This window comes from Paralichthys olivaceus, chromosome 16 (assembly GCF_024713975.1).
Source record: "Paralichthys olivaceus isolate ysfri-2021 chromosome 16, ASM2471397v2, whole genome shotgun sequence".
Classification (NCBI taxonomy): domain Eukaryota; kingdom Metazoa; phylum Chordata; class Actinopteri; order Pleuronectiformes; family Paralichthyidae; genus Paralichthys; species Paralichthys olivaceus.
In genome coordinates this window covers 18195490-18214735 of record NC_091108.1, presented here as the reverse complement: position 1 = coordinate 18214735, position 19246 = coordinate 18195490, and the positions used below count along the sequence as shown (strand labels likewise).

General features: G+C 41.9%; 1 protein-coding gene and 1 long non-coding RNA gene across 5 annotated transcripts; one reads left to right on the top strand and one right to left on the bottom strand.

Moving 5' to 3' along the window:
- The first annotated feature begins 221 nt into the window (after positions 1-221).
- LOC109647465 (nucleolar protein 9) lies at positions 222-8292 on the top strand. Of its 2 annotated transcripts, none has more exons than XM_020113275.2 (12): positions 222-304; positions 836-1104; positions 1940-2176; positions 2267-2470; positions 3653-3760; positions 5340-5481; positions 5577-5769; positions 6580-6720; positions 6853-6972; positions 7148-7360; positions 7876-7981; positions 8076-8292. In XM_020113275.2, exons 2-12 carry the CDS (start codon positions 882-884, stop codon positions 8228-8230), a joined length of 1842 nt encoding a protein of 613 aa, XP_019968834.2. In that variant the 5' UTR covers positions 222-304; positions 836-881; the 3' UTR covers positions 8231-8292. The 2 variants fall into 2 exon arrangements, with proteins under 2 accessions (XP_019968834.2, XP_019968840.2); XM_020113281.2 differs by having other exon boundaries at positions 247-304; positions 804-1104.
- LOC109647488 (uncharacterized) lies at positions 7218-13663 on the bottom strand. Of its 3 annotated transcripts, XR_011238820.1 has the most exons (7): positions 13163-13663; positions 10559-12608; positions 10278-10395; positions 9013-9096; positions 8602-8737; positions 7861-7977; positions 7258-7397 (listed from the first exon to the last, which is right to left on the bottom strand). It is a non-coding gene; the product is annotated as an uncharacterized lncRNA (long non-coding RNA). The 3 variants fall into 3 exon arrangements; XR_011238821.1 differs by having other exon boundaries at positions 7218-7354; positions 10559-13663; XR_011238819.1 differs by having other exon boundaries at positions 10559-13663.
- Positions 13664-19246: the final 5583 nt, after the last annotated feature.

Genomic DNA, 19246 nt, shown 5'->3' with positions numbered 1-19246 from the left:
GACATTTCATCACAAACTAAATATTAAACATTGTAAATGGAGTCATAATCAACTTCATATATTTTTAATTGTAACATTTAAAAACTAAAATAAATGAAATTACAACATTTGAGGGGAGTGTTTGTATTAAGTTTATATTAAGTTATATATATATATATATATATATATATATATATATATATATATATATCCATAATATTAATATTTAGTGATTGAAGAGGAGCAGGAGTCGCGGCGTTGACGCAACCCTACTACGTCATCACTCCGCGTCAGGAACACACCGTTTGCTCAACACATCCGACACGTGAGTTGAACTGGTTTGTGTTTACTGCTTGTATCGAGTCACATTTTACATGAATCAGGCTGAATGTGTCATTTTACTGTTCTTTAACCATTTATTAAACATTTCTGATAGATACAGAGTTTATTTGTTTTTCGGGTTCTCGTGCAGCCACTTTGGCGGAAAGTCGACCGACAGACGTACCGTCAAACTCCTATTCCAGAACATGTCAATTTAAGTTTTTCACCACTTGTCGGCAGCTATATTGGCCAAATAAAACACAAGATGTGATATCACCTGAGACATTTTTAGTTGGAGATCAATTCGGCATATAAAGCATTTCCCAACAAATATATCTACCTTGATTACATTCAATTTCCTGCTTGTCCTTTGGATCAGTCTTCGATCAAACCATGAGATTGAAAACATCGATGTAAAGATGCGAGATACTTTCCTCTTAGTCCTGGTCTTGTAATAAACAATGTTTATTTAATTGTCTCCTGTATTTTGTTTCCTACCTCAGACACATTTTAATACAAACATCTCCTCTCTCAGGACCGAGACGTTGAACTGATTACCTTCATGCTGTGAGGTGAAAGCTATGTTGACAAAAGCAGAGGAAAAGCCACAGAGAGGAGAAGGAAAGAAGAGGAAACACCCTGGTGATGATGGGACAAGAGAAGAGAGAAAGAAGAAGGGAGGCGAAGAAGGAGAGAAGGGTCAGGGAGACGGTGGCAGGAAGCGCCTGGACGCCCTGAGTGTGGGATATTTCCGCCGAGTTGGAGAGAGACTCAGTGAAGGTTTTGAAGATAATGAGGAGAGAGGTGAGGATAATTATTGTTCTGATGATCTGAGCAACTGGAAGGTTGGAAAGGTTCAGCAGAAGAACACATGACATTACAGTAGTACATCTCCAGAATACAAATAAGTGCCTTTGGGAAACTTACTCAAGTTTTATTAGATTTTACCACAATAGATATATTATATACAACAGAATAGATTCATCACCCTTATCACCAAAAGCTCTCGAATCTCTTTCCAAATGAAATATTCTTCTGTCTTGTACGTGTATGACACCTCCTTTTTCCCTTTTGCCTTAGTTGCATGTCAATCTTTAAACGCCATTATAATTTCCCAGAGCCCAAAGTGCAGTTAAGTCTTCAAATTGCTTGTTTTAACCAATGAACTGTCATTGTAAACCTAAAGGCTTTCAGTATAAAAAATTTAAACCTGGAGCCAGAGAATGAGCCATGTAGTATTTCTCTGAAAAATTACTTTCATTATTTTAGGGTCTGGTTATTAAATCGACTAATCGTTTTAGCTTAATTTCAAATGATTTGTAGCCCTAGTTCATACTGAACATGAACAGCTTATTATGTTGATCAGTCTAACATTTGACCAGATAATCTGTCATTTAACTTTCAGCTTCAAAAGTCCAAATGTGCTTTTAGAAAAGTGTTTAAAGAAGTTGCATCGATGTTCACTGATGGGTGTAACTTTCTGTTTGCATTGATGGAGATCTTGAGATATTCATGACTTCTTGACTTCCGTGTTGCCTCCCTCTTCTCAGCACTACTGTCCTTATATTTTTCTACTCAGGTCGTTATCATATTATTTTTTCTCTGTTGACCCTGGTTCCTCTGTCACTGTCGCCCATAGAGATGTTTGTGGAGAATGTGCTCTCTGAAGTAAAAGGTAAAGCGATGTTGGTGGCGATGGACTGCACAGGAAGCATCACCCTGCAGCGGCTGCTCCCTCTGTCCAGACCTGAGCAGGTGGGAGAGGTGATGGCTGAACTGGGTGGAGAATCCGGCACAGAGTTTAAGGTGGTTTCCTGTGATCGCTGCGGGGGCCATGTCGTGGAAAGTGCAGTCAGACAGATGTCCAGGTTGATGGGTAAGATTCTTATCTCCTCACTGGGCCAAAGTCTTTGTAGTAAAATAATAAAGTCACACAAAACACATCATGTTGGCTTCCATTTTTTAGAGTCATCACAGAAGGAGTCGTCTGATACCACAGAAGAAGAGGAGAGTTGTGAAGTGCTGGAGATGCAGGTGTTGTCTCTCAGTCAGGTGGTCAGAGACAACTGTGAAGAGTTCATCAAACATGTTCATGGCTCACACGTGGTCCGCACACTTATACACGTGTTGGCAGGCTGCCTCGGACCCCCCCGCACTGAATCTCGTCCAGGTACGAACACACACACACAAACACACACATTTATTATGTGGCCGACACTGGTGTTGATGTGCTGCAAACGGAATCGACTGATCTCTGCAGTGAAATTAATACTTTACTTCCTGTCTCTCTCTACTGCTTCATGCCTCACCTGCATCCTGCAGATCATTTGTTGTGAACGTGTCTAAGCAGAGAGTGTTTATGTGTGAAACTAAAACCCAGGAGAAAGCCCCGACCCAATTCTGCAGTGTCTCTGCTTGAAAGAGGCTTAGGAGAGCCACCCCCTGAGACAAAATTAATTGTGTCCTATCCCCTTTGTGTCATTGAGACATTTTGAGCTTAAGCAATGAGAGAAGTATTTATAAAGCAACATGAAAAAAGAAATATCAATGGATCTGTCACTTCAAATTGTTTTGGAATTACAGTTCCCACAATGCTTTTTGGGATATAAACAGGAATAATAATGTTATTGAATTACTTTTAAAACTTAATTATGTGGACTTTTACGGAGTGTCTTCTTTTCTGTGGATTGATTGATTTAATCATGGCTGATATAATAACATCTCCAGAAAGTGCAAGTTAAAATTATTCTAAAAACCATGTGTGTCAAATAGTCACTGGACACATCATGAGAAACACCTGTACACCTGCTTATCTTTGCAGTTATTCAATCAGCCATCATGTGGCAGCATTCATGTACAACATCATATAGCTCCCAGATAATGAGCTTCAGTTAATGTTAATCATTTAAATCAGAAATGAGAAAAGATAAGTAACTGAGTTGTATTTGGAGCTCTGGCTGTGGAAGTTTCCCTTTACACCTCATGGAGCATCTTTACACATCTCACCCTCCAAGCCTCCCCTTTAATTCTCACCCTCAGAGCCATGGCTCACAGTTTCAAAAGCCCTGGCCTAACACATTCAGTTTTTCTGTGACCCTGTGTTTTGACTCCAGTCAACCCTCACAGAGAGACGACCGTCTAAAAATGAAAGTTTTTGCAGAACAATATTTTCAACCATTGCGTGTGGCTTTTTCTCGTCAGTCGTTCCAGCATGACACGAACAAAATAGAGCTTTGATTGTTGGCCATTCTTTGAGGCTGCTCGCGTGTGTCAGTTCTTTTACACCCACAGACATGTTTGCTTTAATCTTGATTTGATGCCATCTTTTCTCCCTTTTCATATTTTTCTCCAGGTGCAAAAGGCCGCGGAGTCACTCCTTTGCTGACAGACTTTGAGATTCCCACGTCATTTTGGTACGAGCTGAAAAGCCTCACGGAGACCTTGATGGAAAACATTAATCGTGAGTCATCTTTCATCAAACCCTGACACAACACGTATAATGACAAGCATTGTTGCTTCTGCACAGAAAAAGTCCTGGGGCCAACCTAATCACACACATTTAGAAAAAGCTACCTTATGATTTGGAATGATTTTTAAATGAGAAATGTAAACAGAACAGAACACAGAAAGCTGTGGAGTAAACAATTTTGTATTAAGTGATTTTAGAGTTATATTTAATATCCACATATTTAGGATTCATTAATTTTGTTAATTTATTTATCTCATAGTTTCTGCCAGACCTTCACATATTAATATGTGCTGTAATTAGTGCTGTGTCCTTCTTGTCCTCTGCTGGGAGCATACTTTTGGAATCAGTTTGAACAAGTCTTTTAAATGCAAGTGAGGACTAGCACGAGAGCCAGTGAGGAGGGCAGTAGTTTTGAAGAGAAAGCTGCTTAGATTGTGTTGAGAATTTATATGATTAGTCCAACCATGAAGTTTAGATATCACAACAAAATGAAGTCAAGAAATTGTCTTTGGGCTCTGCAGGGACAGAAAGAATCATGTCTGTTTATTAAGGAGCCCAAGAAGAAAACAGAAAAGTGTCGGGATGACTGGAGAGAGACACAACATGTGGTTCTTTCTGTTCTGTGTCAATATCCTCATGCATCACACACAGGGCACCGATTTAAACTAGAATGTCACTCAGTAGTGCAAATACCTCCACCTAAGCCCAACAGTCCCCTCATGAAACCACATTTAGATTCACTACATCCAGATTATTATCTGGATCTGCACCAACTCCCACACACCTAAATATCCGTCCTCTAAACATTTCTTGATTTCTTCATCAAGATTCTTGAATTATTCTCTGAGGAAAGTGTTGCAAAACAATGTAAAGTAATCTGGATTAACACTGAAATATAGTATATTCTTCTCCCTGACCCATACAGCAGCCTTCCACTAAGTTTCAGTAGTAGTTTTATTGACTTCCATTGTCATAGCAGCAGTCTGGAGCATAATGGCTGAATCCATTAGAAGATTCTCTGTTGAATAAATCATTCTGGGCAATAAGGAACCGGACAATCAACAACCTGACAATTATTTCCAAAATTCGTAAGACATGTTCCCCCATCGCTGCATCTCTAGCAGGTTTGGCTTCATAAAGTCTCCAGCAGGGCCCAGTTACTCTGTGGGGATATCTCATTGTATCAGCCTGTGCATCCCTCCTGTGCTGTAAGTCATTTAAACACGTGGATACTCTGTGATCTTTTCTGTAACGGGAGGCCATTTCTGACTCATCTTTAACGCTTGGTATTAATACACTGATATTCTGCATTCAACACCAGTGTCCCTGTCTATGCTTCTATTTTCAAAACATTTTATATCACTGCCAAGGTATCCCCATGTCACCCCAACTGAACGAAGAATGACTAAAATAGGACTCTAAAATATGTAAATATAAAAAAAAAAAACAATTTTGCATATGAGCTTGTTTATTAGATACACACACAGGATTTAAGTACAACTGTTTGCCTGAGGGCAAACCAAACAACAGGCAGAAAGATTGACTGCTTTTCCCTCTCTCCCCTTTCTAGTGAGTGTGACAGATGCTGTTGCCAGCGCAGTGTTCCAGACCATGTTGACTGTCTGTCACAGGAAAAGGCCCAAACTCTGCAAGCAGCTCCTCAAACAGATCATGGAGTACCTGACGAGTCGCAGTGCTGCTCCTGGAGTGAGGTCAGTCCTGAATTCTACCTGATATGAATTGATTTTATAAATTATGTTATTGCCACTTAGTGTAACATGGAGTATTGTTTTTATTTTCACTATAGTCCACTTCTGGTGTTCCTGAAGGATCAGGCCTCAAGTCACCTCATTGAGACGATCATACAGCTATCCCACAAGCCCCTTCTGCGTGACCTCTACAAGAACCATCTCAAGGGTCACATGGTCGACCTAGCCCTCCATCCCATCGCCAACTTTCCCGTACAGAGACTGACTGCAGCGTCCGCCAAATACAAAATGGTAAGTAAAAACTGTCCAGCCCTCTGCGACATAGGCAGAGAACATAGTGTTATGTCCAGGGAAATGCTTGTTAGGCAGTCAGCCCAAAGGCATCAATTATCAAGTCTGCACATAATATCATATTAACGTGCCCTTGCAACAGAACGTTTAACCATTACTATCTGAAAAGTCAGAAAGGTCGTTTGTTTCAACTCAAATAATTGGATGAAGAATATCCTGAACCTTTTAATAATGGAAGAAGCTGCATCATCCCTTATAGATCCAGACAAGGGCGCTGCTATGGGTCACAATAACAACTTGCTCTCCTCTCTTTGCAATGTGTCTGTGCTGGAATGATTATTTTAGTCATAGTTCCATCTTATCCATGTATGATTAAGGAATAACCATCTCAAAAAGCTTATTTAAATGGTCTGTATTTATATATATCGCTTTTCTAGTCCTGATGACTACTCAAAAGCAGTTTTGCCATTCACACAGTGCATCTAGTGTCAGCTGGCAATTTGTGGTTCATTATGTTGCCCATGGACACTACGGCACATGAAATTGGGGGAGACTGGGATCAAACCGCTAACCCTCGGGTTACACCCACTCTACCTCCTGAGCCACAGTATTTATGAGATGGAACAAAGTATGAATGCATGTGTACCTATTGTCACATTGTGTCAAACATCATGAGTATTAATGACTTGTATCGTTATCCTGTTTTTATGTTTGTCAGTCTGCCTCTTATGGAAAACCTGTAATGATTTGTTCCTGAATATTCAACTCCAGGTATAACTGAACTCTCCAACTCATATTCTGTCTCTGTAGTTCCTGAAGTTGTTCGATGAGCTGGTGCAAGGTGTGGAGGCCGTCTTGGCCTCAGGTCACATGGGGGTGATCGTCCAGCTGGCGGAGAGCTGTGCAGAGAGTGAAGAGAAACAGGACGAGCTGATGCAGAGTCTCCTGCGTGTAAGAGTATATGTTATATGTCGGGTGTTGAATCAATATAACAGACTGAGATGGAAACTTGATAACACCATAAAATTACTTAATGTTTGATTTTTGGATTCATTGTGATCCTGTTGACTTGCTGCCTTGCAGGCGTTCCACTGCGCTGAGCCTGGCTCTCGACAGGTCAGCTGCCTCCCTCTCTTCATGTCCCTGCTCACCTACGACGTGTACTACCACTCGGACACAGCAGAGGGCGGCACGTCAACAGAGGTGAGCAGCTGAGAGGAAATTAATCATGTCATGGACTGATGTTAATTCTTTACATTTCAAATGATTAGAGGCACAAAGCTGCACCGCAAAGCATTTGGATATGAAAGAATGCTACAGCGTGTTTATGTTGCAGATGCAGGGAGGTAACTTTGTTGTTTTCCTGATCATTATCCAGGTCCCGCTGTCGTCCATCTGTTATCATGGCTCGCGGCTGGTTCAGGCGCTGTCCAGGTTCAAAGAGCGCTCGGTCCTCCTCAGCAGTCTGCGCACCCTGAGCCCTGCTGACCTCCTGACGCTGGCCTCTGACCCTGCGGGCAGCCACGTCCTCCAGGCCCTCATCACCACATCCAGTGATAAAGGGAGGGGCAAGATCCTTAAGAGACTGGAGGTACGAGTACAAACGGGAGCTGGTGGAATATTTAAAACTGAAACAAATAGTTGAAGAAAAAAAAAAAAAGCCAGTCGCAATTTGTCATCTGAATGTTCTGGACATTTTCCTAATGATGTGGAAGCATCAGGCCTTGACAAATCCTCTTGTGTTGGTCATGTGAAATGTTCAGACATTTTTTGGAATTCGTGTTAAAAACGAATATGTCAACTTTTAATCAAGGAATGAATGTCGGTTTTTTATCCATTCGTATTTTTTTAATTAATATTTTTGACTTAGTTATTACTAAGACATGTTTGGTTGACCATACTATTGCTAGTTTTGTATGACTGACTTTCACATTAGTGACTTTGAGGAAAGTTTGATGAAAGTTCCAGTCCCCTCTCTTCTGTGGACATTTAAGTTATAGACTTTATATATGTTAACTTAATCATGAAAATAGCAGGGCAAATCAAAAAATTTAACATTATGAAAGAGGACAAGAAGCTTTTTCATCAAACCCTTTCTCCTCACAGGGTCTGCATGTTCAGATGGCGTGCTCCAGGTTGGGCAGTCGGGTGCTGGAAGCCATATGGAACAGTGCTTCAGTGAGTCAGAGGCAAAGCATCGCACAGGAACTAGGTAACACAAACAAAAGCTTTCATTCACTTTTCTGTAGATTTACACTTTTTATCCAGTTCAAATGCAAATTCCCCTCTCGCCCCTTCTCTTCCAGTTCCAAGTGAAAACCAGCTGAGGTCTAATCAGTTCGCTCGTCACGTGTGGGCCAAATTCGCTCTCTCCCACTTTGTGCACAGACGAGCGCACTGGCAGGAAATACAGACGGGCCAGTCCAAGAAGAGGAAGCTTTTCAGTGACATTCTGGAATAGATATTTGTACCATCTTTTAATGTTTGCTACATATGTAGATAAAAATAAAATAGCAAATTGTCTTTTTTGTTGTGCCATTATTTGCAAGAATGGCCTGTAGGGGGCGCTAGTTGAGCATTTAATGTTTTCCTGAGGTCTGGGTTCTGAAATGAGCAGAGGAACACCAGCTCCAATGTGTAAATTGTATCTGCCTGGCCGGCAACAAAGAGGGAGGCCACACAGATATAACAAGCAAAAATGTGTTTATTTAACTTAATCAAGCAAGCAAAGTAACTAATGGATGGGGTGTGTAAGTAGGAAGGTCAACAGTCATGTTAGAAGTGTGTGGATGGGTGAGAACATGGTGTAGTGTGTTGTAAGGTGCAACAAACCAAACAAAGGACATGTGGCTGCACCAGGACTAGCTGAGCTGTGATTCCAAAGAGCGGTCTTTTATAACTTCTGCAGGCCCTGCCCAAAAGGGAAGGTATCTGCAAGCACTCCCTCCCGGCTCCGCCTACCAGCCAACTGCAAGAGAACAGAATGAGACAAGCAGACTGGAAAGGGTCGTCACACCCCCTCCCTTAAAATGGGGGCTTAACTAGGATCCCCAAAATTCAGCTACAGCCACTAAACAACAACCAACTTCCAAATAAATAATTAGCTCAAACTGCTGAAGACATCAAAACACTCTGGTATATAGCGTCAACATGTAAACAACCCTTCAACCCATGTTAACTGGTGAACATCCATATAACTCATGTAAACATCCTTACAACTAGCAGATTAACTATTTCCTTTACCGTTGAAGCCACCTCCCTCGGCAACCTTGGTACCCTAGGAAACAGTTTAAGAGAGAGGAAAGCCAGACTGGACAGGAAGAGACACTACAGGGAGGAAGCACACAAGTGAATTTACCGCCTGATCAAAAGGTGGGTGTGAATCAACAACTGATTCCACTGCAGCAACAGAGGAAATCAACAACTCAGGACCTAGCACAGCAGAGCGAGCAAAATAGGGTTTCAACAAGTAAATATGACACAACTGCCCTAACTTCCTCCGGTCAGGGGTTGAGATCAAATAATTCAAATCTGACACTTTACAGGTCACATTATAAGGGCCAGGTAACTTGGCCTGGAAAGGGGATCCAACCAAAGGCAAAATGACATTTAATTTTATTTTGAGCTGCTTGTAGATTTTCTCTTGCCAATTTGTTTGCTCAATAGTCGTTGTCTGAAACCATTTACATAGTCTATCAAGTTTTGTGGGGCCTCTTTTGCTTTCCAGTCACTGTGAAGGGATGCCAAAGGGCCTCAAACTGTGTGACTGAAAACCAGGTCTTTGGGACTGAAACCCAGGCTCTCTTGGGACACCTCCCTGGCAGCTAACATCAGCCAGGGTTATCCCTCCTCCCAGTGACTGTCTAACTCAGTGCAATATGCTCGGAGAAGGGACTTCAAGGTTTGATGGAACCCCCTGAGAGCTCCCTGGCTCTGCGCATGGTAGGCGCTAGACTGTGAATGTTTGATATTTAGCTGTTTTAACACTTCTGCAAACAACTTCAACGAGAAATTAGACCCCTGGTCAGACTGGCCACCTTTGGGATTCCAAAAATAGACAGGAACTGTGTCAGTGCTTTCACAATCGACCTGGTGGTGATGTTCCTAAGGGGATAGGCAGCAGGATAACGTGTAGCCTGACACATGACAAGTAGCAAGAAGTCACTACCAGCTTTCGAAAGTGGCAAAGGACCAACACAATCAACAATCAGATGCTCAAAAGAGTGTTCAGCAACTGGAATGGGATTCAGAGGGGCGGGTTTAATTGCCTGATTTGGTTTTCCAGTCAATTGACGTGTGGCCAGTTAATAAAGGCCGAAATGTTGCTTTTCAAACGTGGCCAGTAAAAATGCCGCATAACTCTGTCATAGCTTTTCCTGACACCCAAATGACCTGCAACACCATCATGAGCAGTCTGAAGAACAGTTAGACATAACGAAGAGGGCAGGACTAGTTGCACAATCTCATCCCCCAGAAAACAGTCCCCCCTGGGGAACTCATTTACTCACCAACAGGTCATCTTGGAAAAAGTAGCCACGGGCTGCACTCTCCACCTCACCATCTGGTAGAACTTGGCTGTACAGTGGCTGAAGTTAGGGATCATCTTTTTGCTCTTTTAAAAGATCACTGCAAGATACAGGCAAAGGAAAAGCAGGTACAGGGAACACAAACTCTTTTCTTATCTGAATTGTCAAAATTCCAAAAAACCATCAGCAGGGCTCATGGCACGTGTCACTGCACAAGTGGGTAGTACTACAACAGGATGTTTGGGAGACTCAAAATCTTCTACCTGAGAAATTGGTGTGTCCACCATTGCAGGGACAACAGGCCACACACGATCGCCAGCCAGGTCTTTCCCTCAGATGACCTGTGTCCCCCCCCCATAGGCAAAGAAGGGTACACTCCCATGGTCACGTCACCTTGCACCAGATCTGAAATCAGTCAGTTTATGCTGAGAAGCTGCATAAACAGTCAAACCCATTCCCCGAACATCAACACTGAAACTGGTGTCTGTCTCCGAAGAGAAAGGCAACACAGAGTCCACAATAAATGAGTCCAGTGCCCCTGAATCTCTCAGTATTTTTACAGGTACTTTCCTATCACTCCCAACCAGTGAAACATAACCATCTGACACAAATGCCACATAACCAAGATCAATCTCATCATTAGCTGAAGATTTTGCCTGTTCTTGCGCCACTACAAGAACCTCAATCACCAACTCTGAGGAAGAGGGTTTTGTATGTGCTCGCACAGCAGCAACGGCATGGCCTCTTTCTTCTGCACGCATAGACGCTGCAGCCCCAGAGGGTTTTGCGAAAACATAACCAGACTTTAATCTTTTCTTCAACACCGGACATTCATTTCTCCAGTGTTCCTGACCAAAACAGTAGTTACAGACGAGGTTGGGGTCCAGTTTTCCCCGTAAACTGCGATCTATTTTAGCTGAAAACTTTTCTGTCCCTTCTGACAAAGACCTGCTGGGGAAAACCCCCACAATGCTCTCCCTGCAGCCAGAGTCACGAAAACCATGGCTCTCACCAGAAAAAACTTTATGGGTCAAGACAAAGTCATCAGCCAGTTTAGCGGCATCTGAAACCTTGCTTACCTTCTGTTCATTTAAGTAAGTTACAACCCAATCAGGCAGAGTATTTTTAAACTGCTCAAGCAAAATCAGTTCCTGCAATTCCTCCATGGTCTCCACCTCAGAAGCAACACACCAGCGGCCGAAATGAGTGGCTAAACACAAGCAAATTCAGTGTGCGACTATCTCTCTTTCCTGAGTTTCCTGAATCGCTGCTGATAAGCTTCAGGTACCAACTCATATGCCTTAAGCACAGCAGCTTTAACCAACTGATAGCTACCACTATCCCTAGCACTCAAGATGGAGAATGCCTCCTGAGCCTTGCCAGTGAGCACACATTGAAGCAGGAGTGTCTGTAATCAAAGCCATTTTTACAGTTTCACCACCTAGAGGCGCGTTTTCCAGCACTGATACTCTATACACAGCTAAACACACCACAGATAGGCCACAACTACAAACAGAGAAAGTTTTCCATCACTACGCAACAGGGTTAAGATATGGAACCCCATCCCTCTGGCTAACTGCCTATACAGAACTAGCTGACTCACTAAACCCTAGACTTCATGCAGGTTTGTGGCAGGATGGATATAGCACAAAGCCCAACGACCCGGTTAACTTCCAGCTAACTGAAATTACCTGGACAGTCCTGGAAGTGCCCCAGAGCACTGCTCTAACCACCTACTGCACAAAGACAACAAACTAAAACAAAAAAAGATCATAGGAGACGACCAGTGCCCCACATTGCTTATGCCTTTCAGGAATAAGGGTTCCAAATTACTTATCAGCCCTCAAATCCTTACTTGCAGTTCAGGAAAACATGTTTTAACATTTACAGGCCAAAATCTGTGGAGCAACATGCTTACTGGAATACAAATAGTCAAGCGACAAAGTCCCTAGGAATACCAGAGCAACCCAAAATCTGTGTGAACACTCCCTTCAACAAAACTTTAGAGTTACCAGATTCCCAGCACTAAAGTATCCCGGACAAGCCCCCATTTTTTACCACCTGGATCAAGGCCGGCAACAAAGAGGAAGGCCACACACAGATATAACAAGCAAGCAAAGTAACTAATGGATGGGGTGTGTAAGTAGGAAGGTCAACGGTCATGTTAGGAGTCTGTCCATGGGTGAGAACATGGTGTAGTGTGTTTTAAGGTGCAACAGACCAAACAAAGGACATGTTGCTGCAGCAGGCCCAGCTGAGAGAGTCCTTTATAACTTCTGCAGGTTCCTGCCCTTTTGCACTCCCCCCCAGCAACTGCAAGAGAACAGAATGAGACAGGCAGGCAGACTGGAAAGGGTCGTCCCAAAGCATACAGTCAACTTGCAAAACTGCGACCCAAAGACACACAACTGACGCATCTCATCCTTTACAGTCATTTAGTCTGTTATTAGAATTGCTGAATAACTTACAAAAACAGCACTAATGCATTAGGTGTGTGTGTGTGTGTATATATATACTGACTATTAAATGTATAGAAAGACAGATTTGGGAGATTTCAGAATAGTAAAATAGCGAGGATCAGCATGTTGGACAGAACAATATAAACCTCTCAACGCTGAGTCAGTCCTGTCATAAATTCAACCTTCACACCAAGTCAGAGTTGTGTGGAGATGTGGATACAACTGTCCAGTAATTCTGAAGCTGTAGGTTGTGTTTAATAATAGATTTTTTATTGTCAGGGTTTTCTTATGCAGCGCTCCCCTCAGTAGTTATAATGATGAGGGCAGGGCTTTTGGGTTCTTCTCATATATCTATGAACTATTCTTAACCCTGATTAACTCAGTCTTATTGAAAATAGAATGGTGTACCCCTTTCTACAATCGATTCAGGCCTGGGTGTAGCTTGGGTTCGTTGAAGCCTCAAACACAATGGCTGCTTCACCCCTACCGGCCAACAGAAAAGAGAAAAAGCAACTTATCGACCAGTGTTGTGGCCCCTCACACGGGCTGACGGCAGGAGAAGAGTTGAGGAGAAGATCCGTCACTGCCGATGTCGCGGTGCTCGCTCGGCGTCTGCAGCTCCACGCTCCTTTCCCACAGGTAGCTTGCTGCTACCTTAGCAAAATCCCGCCGATCTACTAGCTACAGCGTTAGCTGCTAGCTCCACGTCGTCCTCTCGTCACGAGTGGAGTAGTTCACTCAAACAAACAGAACAGTCACCATAAAGTCCTCTGGAGAGTCCGGGCTGAACGCCTCCACGACCTGGTTTCTAATACTTGCTCCACAGTCTCTTTTTGTTACACTTTTTTCTCCACTAGTTTTCTGTGTCCTCTCCTTCTGCCCTCTCCCTCTCTTCTCTCGTACCCTGAAAAAAACCACACACCTGACATGTCACGTTCTGGCCACTCTCTATTCACCCCATAAATGCCAGTTCATACAGTTTTACACAGATACATCAGCTTTCAAATATAACAATAAACAAAACATATCATATATATTTCTATTTTATAACATTTTAAGGAATTTCAACCTTTTTAATCACACTATGTATATGCTTGGATGAAATGATATTGCTTAATGTTTTTAACCGGGTTCCACTTATATCAGCAACATCTCTTTTTTTTAATTGTACAATTCATTGAAATATAGATCACAAAGCTCACGTAACATGTACATCAGTGCAACCAAAGAAACACTTCTTTACTTTGTACTTTGCATTGTTCTGCATCAGTGAAGCGTCGCCATTTTCAGTTAGAATGTAAAGCGATGAGAGCTGCCCGTCACTAAAGTGTGACTGCACTTAGAGAGCAATTTTCCGCTTGCCACTGAAGAGTATCTAAAAGATCAGTTCACCAACATCAATTTGAAAAAGGCAAATGTTTCCACATTTCTATGGCAGCTAACTGTCCTATGCAGGCTTGACTGTGGCTCAGGAGCCCTCGACGGCTGTGCCAGCAGTGCGATAGAGAAACTGCTTCACATAGATGCACTGTATGAATTTGTGAATGATGAAGTGTAAAGCACCGAGTAGTCATCAAGACTAGAAATAAGGAGCATTTATTATTTTTATCATATGCAACCATAGGAATCCACCTGAGTTGAATTCAGTTGAATTTGTGTTGCTGAAAGCATCAAAAAAATCACAATTTGGAAAAAGTAAAAGTACTTTGTCTGTCCACAGATGCAGAAAACTCCAGGGGGAGAATCTTGTTTTGTTTTTTACACACCCTGACCTTTCCACTTGCAGAATATAAAGTCAAATTCCCAACTCCTGGCTTTCTGATTGGTACCATGACCAACATGAATTTTGGAAAAAAAAAAGACTGAATTATAATTTTTTAATCTTAGAGACAATTATAAGCAGCTACTTGGAGGTATCACATCCAGTTATTTAATCAATCTGTATCTACTGTGTTCCTATAACTGGAAACACACTTTGCTAAAATGAGTGATAGAAGTATGAGGTTTGAAAGCTTGAGAGTTTCTTCAGTGTAGGTTAGAGAGATAAAATGCTTCATGTGTGTATGTTAAGTTGGTCAGCCTTAGCTTAGCATGGAGCATAAAGACAGAAAGTAGTGGGACACATCCAGCAGCTGATCTGAACCTGTATTTAACACCTGTTATTCTTTTAATAAACAAGAGTAAAAGCGATATTGCAGTTGGTTGAGTGTTGAGGTAAGGAAGCCACATCCTGGCTGAGAACAATAACCATCTGTTACCTGGGCTATAGGTGTCATTGACTGTTGCTTGGCAACATCACTGTGATGCTTTAGGTCTGTGTCTGAAATCACACTTTGATTCACTAAACCACCGCTTCCTGCTTTACACACACACACACACTAATTTATACTATAGGGAATAGCAAAAGTCCTTCAAAAAATGAAAAAAAAAAACATTTGAAACCACAACTTTTAAAATTTGTAATACACTTTTAGAACACACAATGCACCAAGTTGATTTTTTAACTAATAAGTAAAAAACAAAATATAAAAGTAGTAAGCAATAGAAATAATGGAAAGAAATGAATAAAACAATACAATCCTATCTTATAAGAGGGAATAGATGTATTGTTATTTTAAGTATTATTATAAGTCCAAACATGTTTAATATGGTGTAGTAAAAGAAAAAGAATGAAAATAATAAAACCATCTACAGTCATGTAAAGTAATATTGTGCTCACTACTAGTAACACGAAGGCGTCGAGTTATAGTCTTTCTACATTTGCTTCACTGTCACCATTTGACCAGCTATTAATCCACATTACTGGAAACACAGGCAACACTGTACGAGGTATTCAGCCCATAATGAGGCTGATTGGTGCCCTCTTTTTCAACCCACGGTTACAATGATGGTTTCACTGCGGGCCTCTCACTTTGACAAACCAGTTTTAATTGCATGTGCTTCATTCTGAGTGTGAGGTTAGAGAGAGGCCGGCCGGGCTCGCCCTCGCTCCCTTTTGTTGTTCTTTTATTTCAGCTCTGTGCACAGATAATCAGCTCGGTACACTCAGGAGGCAAATCAGAGGAACAATGACCTTTGGAGTACAACGAGCCACTGGTCCTTGAAAGGAAATCACATGGATTCTCCAGGGATTTTTTGCAACACTTCCTTTAATGCCACTCAGTGTCTGGCCAGACTAGTTAATGGACATCACTGCAGACTCTGCGTGCCTCAGTCTATCCCCAGTTCGACTTATTTCCAATATTACCTCCTCGCTTACATGTCTACACCCACACCTCGGGTTAATAAGCATCTCATTCGTTATGCACAGCACTCACTGAAAATAGCCTTCTTTTGGTGCAAAGTGAGGAGTTAGTTCGACAGGCTTTCACAGGCACACAGCAGGTGGGTTTTCTTGTCTGTCTCCGTTACTATTGAGAAGTATTCTTCAGCCCAAGGAACCACAGAATGAGTCAGCGACAGGAAGACACTGAGAGGGAGGATTTCTGTCAGGATTTGAAATACTGATCGGGTGTGACAATAAAGAAATTGTATCATATTTTCCTTGTTTCCCTTTCTATTTCCTGTGGGCTTCTGTGTAGCTGTCAAACGTATGCTATTATCTGACAGATATCTGACCTGCGAGTGTGATAATGTCCCTTTTTGTGGCAGTTGAAATGCTGCGAAACGTATTGTATAAAATCCAAACTGCCTGGGTTTGATGGGTTCACCGTACCTCTGTGCTTATCACCATCTGTCTCCAATTCAGCTACTGGGGGCAAAGAAAAGGTAAAAACAAACAAAATCCTCCTCTTTCTGAAAAATCAACATAAATATAGGACACATGAGATGCCAAAGGACTCTAGGACTCATCGTCTCCTTGACAACAGTCTCCAAGCAACCATTACTCCTCAAAGCATCTCTCCAACCCCGTCTCCCTCTGACTTTCTCTCTCCTCAACCCCACTGTCTCTTTGCCAATTTGTCTTCCTCTCAAGAGTCCTCCCATCCAACCATCTTCCAGACTGTCACTGTTCCAGTATCAGGACCTGAAAACTGCAGCCATCTCATGTAATAGCATGTGACTGGCTGTCGGGAACCGATCTAGTTTCTCATGCACTTCACGACACCTGCTAAAGCTAGGGTGGAGCAGAAAGGCAGTGATGGTGAGGGGCTGTTATTTGTAATTATTTTAATGAAGTCATTATTTGTGATTTTTTTTTTTTTAAAGTTTTGCAATCAACAAAATACAAAAGCAAATAATGCGTCATTTGCATACATTCCCTCCCACCCTCCCTGCCTCTCTCCCAACCCGTAACAGCAGCAGAGAGAAAAAAAACTCCAAACAACAAGGTAATATTTGGCAAACATAACAACACACACACACACACACACACACACACACACACACACACACACACACACACACACACACACACACACACACACACACACACACACACACACACACATACTTATGACATTGAGCTGCAAGCAATTAAGCATAATATGCAACTGGTGTATAGGAAACATGACTTAGTTATCCCCATCATCTGGAATAAGCGTTAGGGCCTTTACATAGTCCAGACAGGGTGACCATGTTTTTTCAAAGTTTCTCAATTTACAAATTAAATCTCAATGTGTTTCGGTGTGATAGCCAAAATCTCAGGTACTCAAAACTGTCTGCATGTTTAGAAACCAGTAGAGTTAAGTGGGTAAACACATGCTTTGCAATCAACCTTTTACTCTGCAGCAATTTTAACATTAAATTGTGGCTAAACACAGGAGTTCTCATCACATTTATTCAAGATCTGTGCCACAGAACACACAACTTTGTTAACGACATTATACCTGTGTTTTTAAAAAGGCTGCTGTGACAAATGTCGACTTGTGTGAAGCAGCTCTTTAAAGTTGAGCACTTCCTGAACAAAAGGTTGTTAAAGATGATGTTGCACTTTCCAGGGAATGTGTGGGGAAAAAAATTGGGAGTAACTTAATTGATTTGATTACATTTTAAAGGGGCAAGAAGTACAGACACAATGTGGTTTAGGAATGCATGCTTTAGACTTACCTATTTAATGGGATGTAACACAAAGAGTGACAGCAATTCTAGGATTTCATGGATGATGTGTTGTTAAACTGGGTGACGCAGGTAGAGGAAGATATATGGGGACACTCTGTTAGCATTTGTATATTGTTTCACCTTCTGATCTCCTTGATGCATCAAGTCTACATTAAAATCTTCTGCATAAGACATCAGCTGCTGCCTGAGTTCTCCTTTCACCAGCTTCCAGGAAAACTTCCACAGCGGCATTACAGAGAGCCCACTCCTGGTAAGATTTTGGCCCATTCTTCCACACAAACAGTCTTCAAATCTTGAAGGATCCGTGGGCCTCTTTTATGAACCTTGATCTTCAGTTCTTTCCATAGATTTTCAATGGGATTTAAATCAGGTGATTGGCTGGGCCATTCTAGCAGCTTTATTTTCTTTCTTTGAAACCAATTGAGGGTTTCCTTGGCTGTGTGTTTGGGATCATTGTCTTGCTGAAATGTCCACCCTCGTTTCATCTTCATCATCCTGGTAGATGGCAGCAGATTTTTGTCAAGAATGTCCCGGTAAATTTGCCCATTCATCCTTCCTTCAATAATGTGAAGTTTGCCAGTACCATTTGCTGAGAAGCAGCCCCACACCATGATGTTCCCACCTCCAAACTTCCCTGTTGGTATGGTGTTTTTAGAGTGATGTGCAGTGCCATTTCTCCTCCAGACATGATGAGTATTATGGCATCCAAACAGTTCAATTTTGCTCTCATCTGACCAGACTATATTCTCCCAGTATTTCACTGGCTTTTCCAAATGTTGTGCAGCAAACTTTGAACAAACTTCAACATGCCTTTTTTTCAGCAATGGAGTCTTGCGTGGTCAGCGTGCATACAGGCCATGGTGCATTACTTACTGTTTTCTTTGAGACAACAGTACCTGCTAAGTCCAGGTCTTTTGGAAGCTCTCCACAAGTGGTCCTTGGCTCTTGGACAACTGTTCTTATTATTCTTTTCACTCCTCTGTCTGAAATCTTGCGAGGGGCACCTGGTCGAGGCAAATTCATGGTGAAACGATTGTCTTTCTACTTCCGTATTATGGCCCCAACAGTGCTCACTGGAACATTCAGAAGCTTAGAAATGCTCCTGTAACCAATGCCATCGTTATGTTTTGCAACAATTAGGTTAAAGGTCTTGAGACAGCTCTTTGCTTTTACCCATCATGAAATGTGTCTTGTGTGACTCCTTGGCAATGAGACCTTTTTGTAGGCCATCAGTTGGGACTGAACCAGCTGATATTAATTTGCACTGACAAAGGGCTGGATTGCTTTTTAATTACTGATAGATTTCATCTGTTGTCTTGGCTTTCCATGCCTTTCTTCATGTGTTCAATACTTTTTTCCTGTGTCATTTCACATTGTTACACATAACTAAATTTCTGAACTTATTTGTTTTGGTTTCTTTGTATGTATGGA

Excerpts from the sequence above, each read along its gene's own strand:
- LOC109647465 (XM_020113275.2), top strand. The coding sequence starts at position 882 with ATGTTGACAAAAGCAGAGGAAAAGCCACAGAGAGGAGAAGGAAAGAAG. Across the intron at positions 1,105-1,939 it reads TGAAGATAATGAGGAGAGAG|AGATGTTTGTGGAGAATGTG; the intron begins GTGAGGATAATT and ends TGTCGCCCATAG. Across the intron at positions 6,973-7,147 it reads AGGGCGGCACGTCAACAGAG|GTCCCGCTGTCGTCCATCTG; the intron begins GTGAGCAGCTGA and ends ATCATTATCCAG.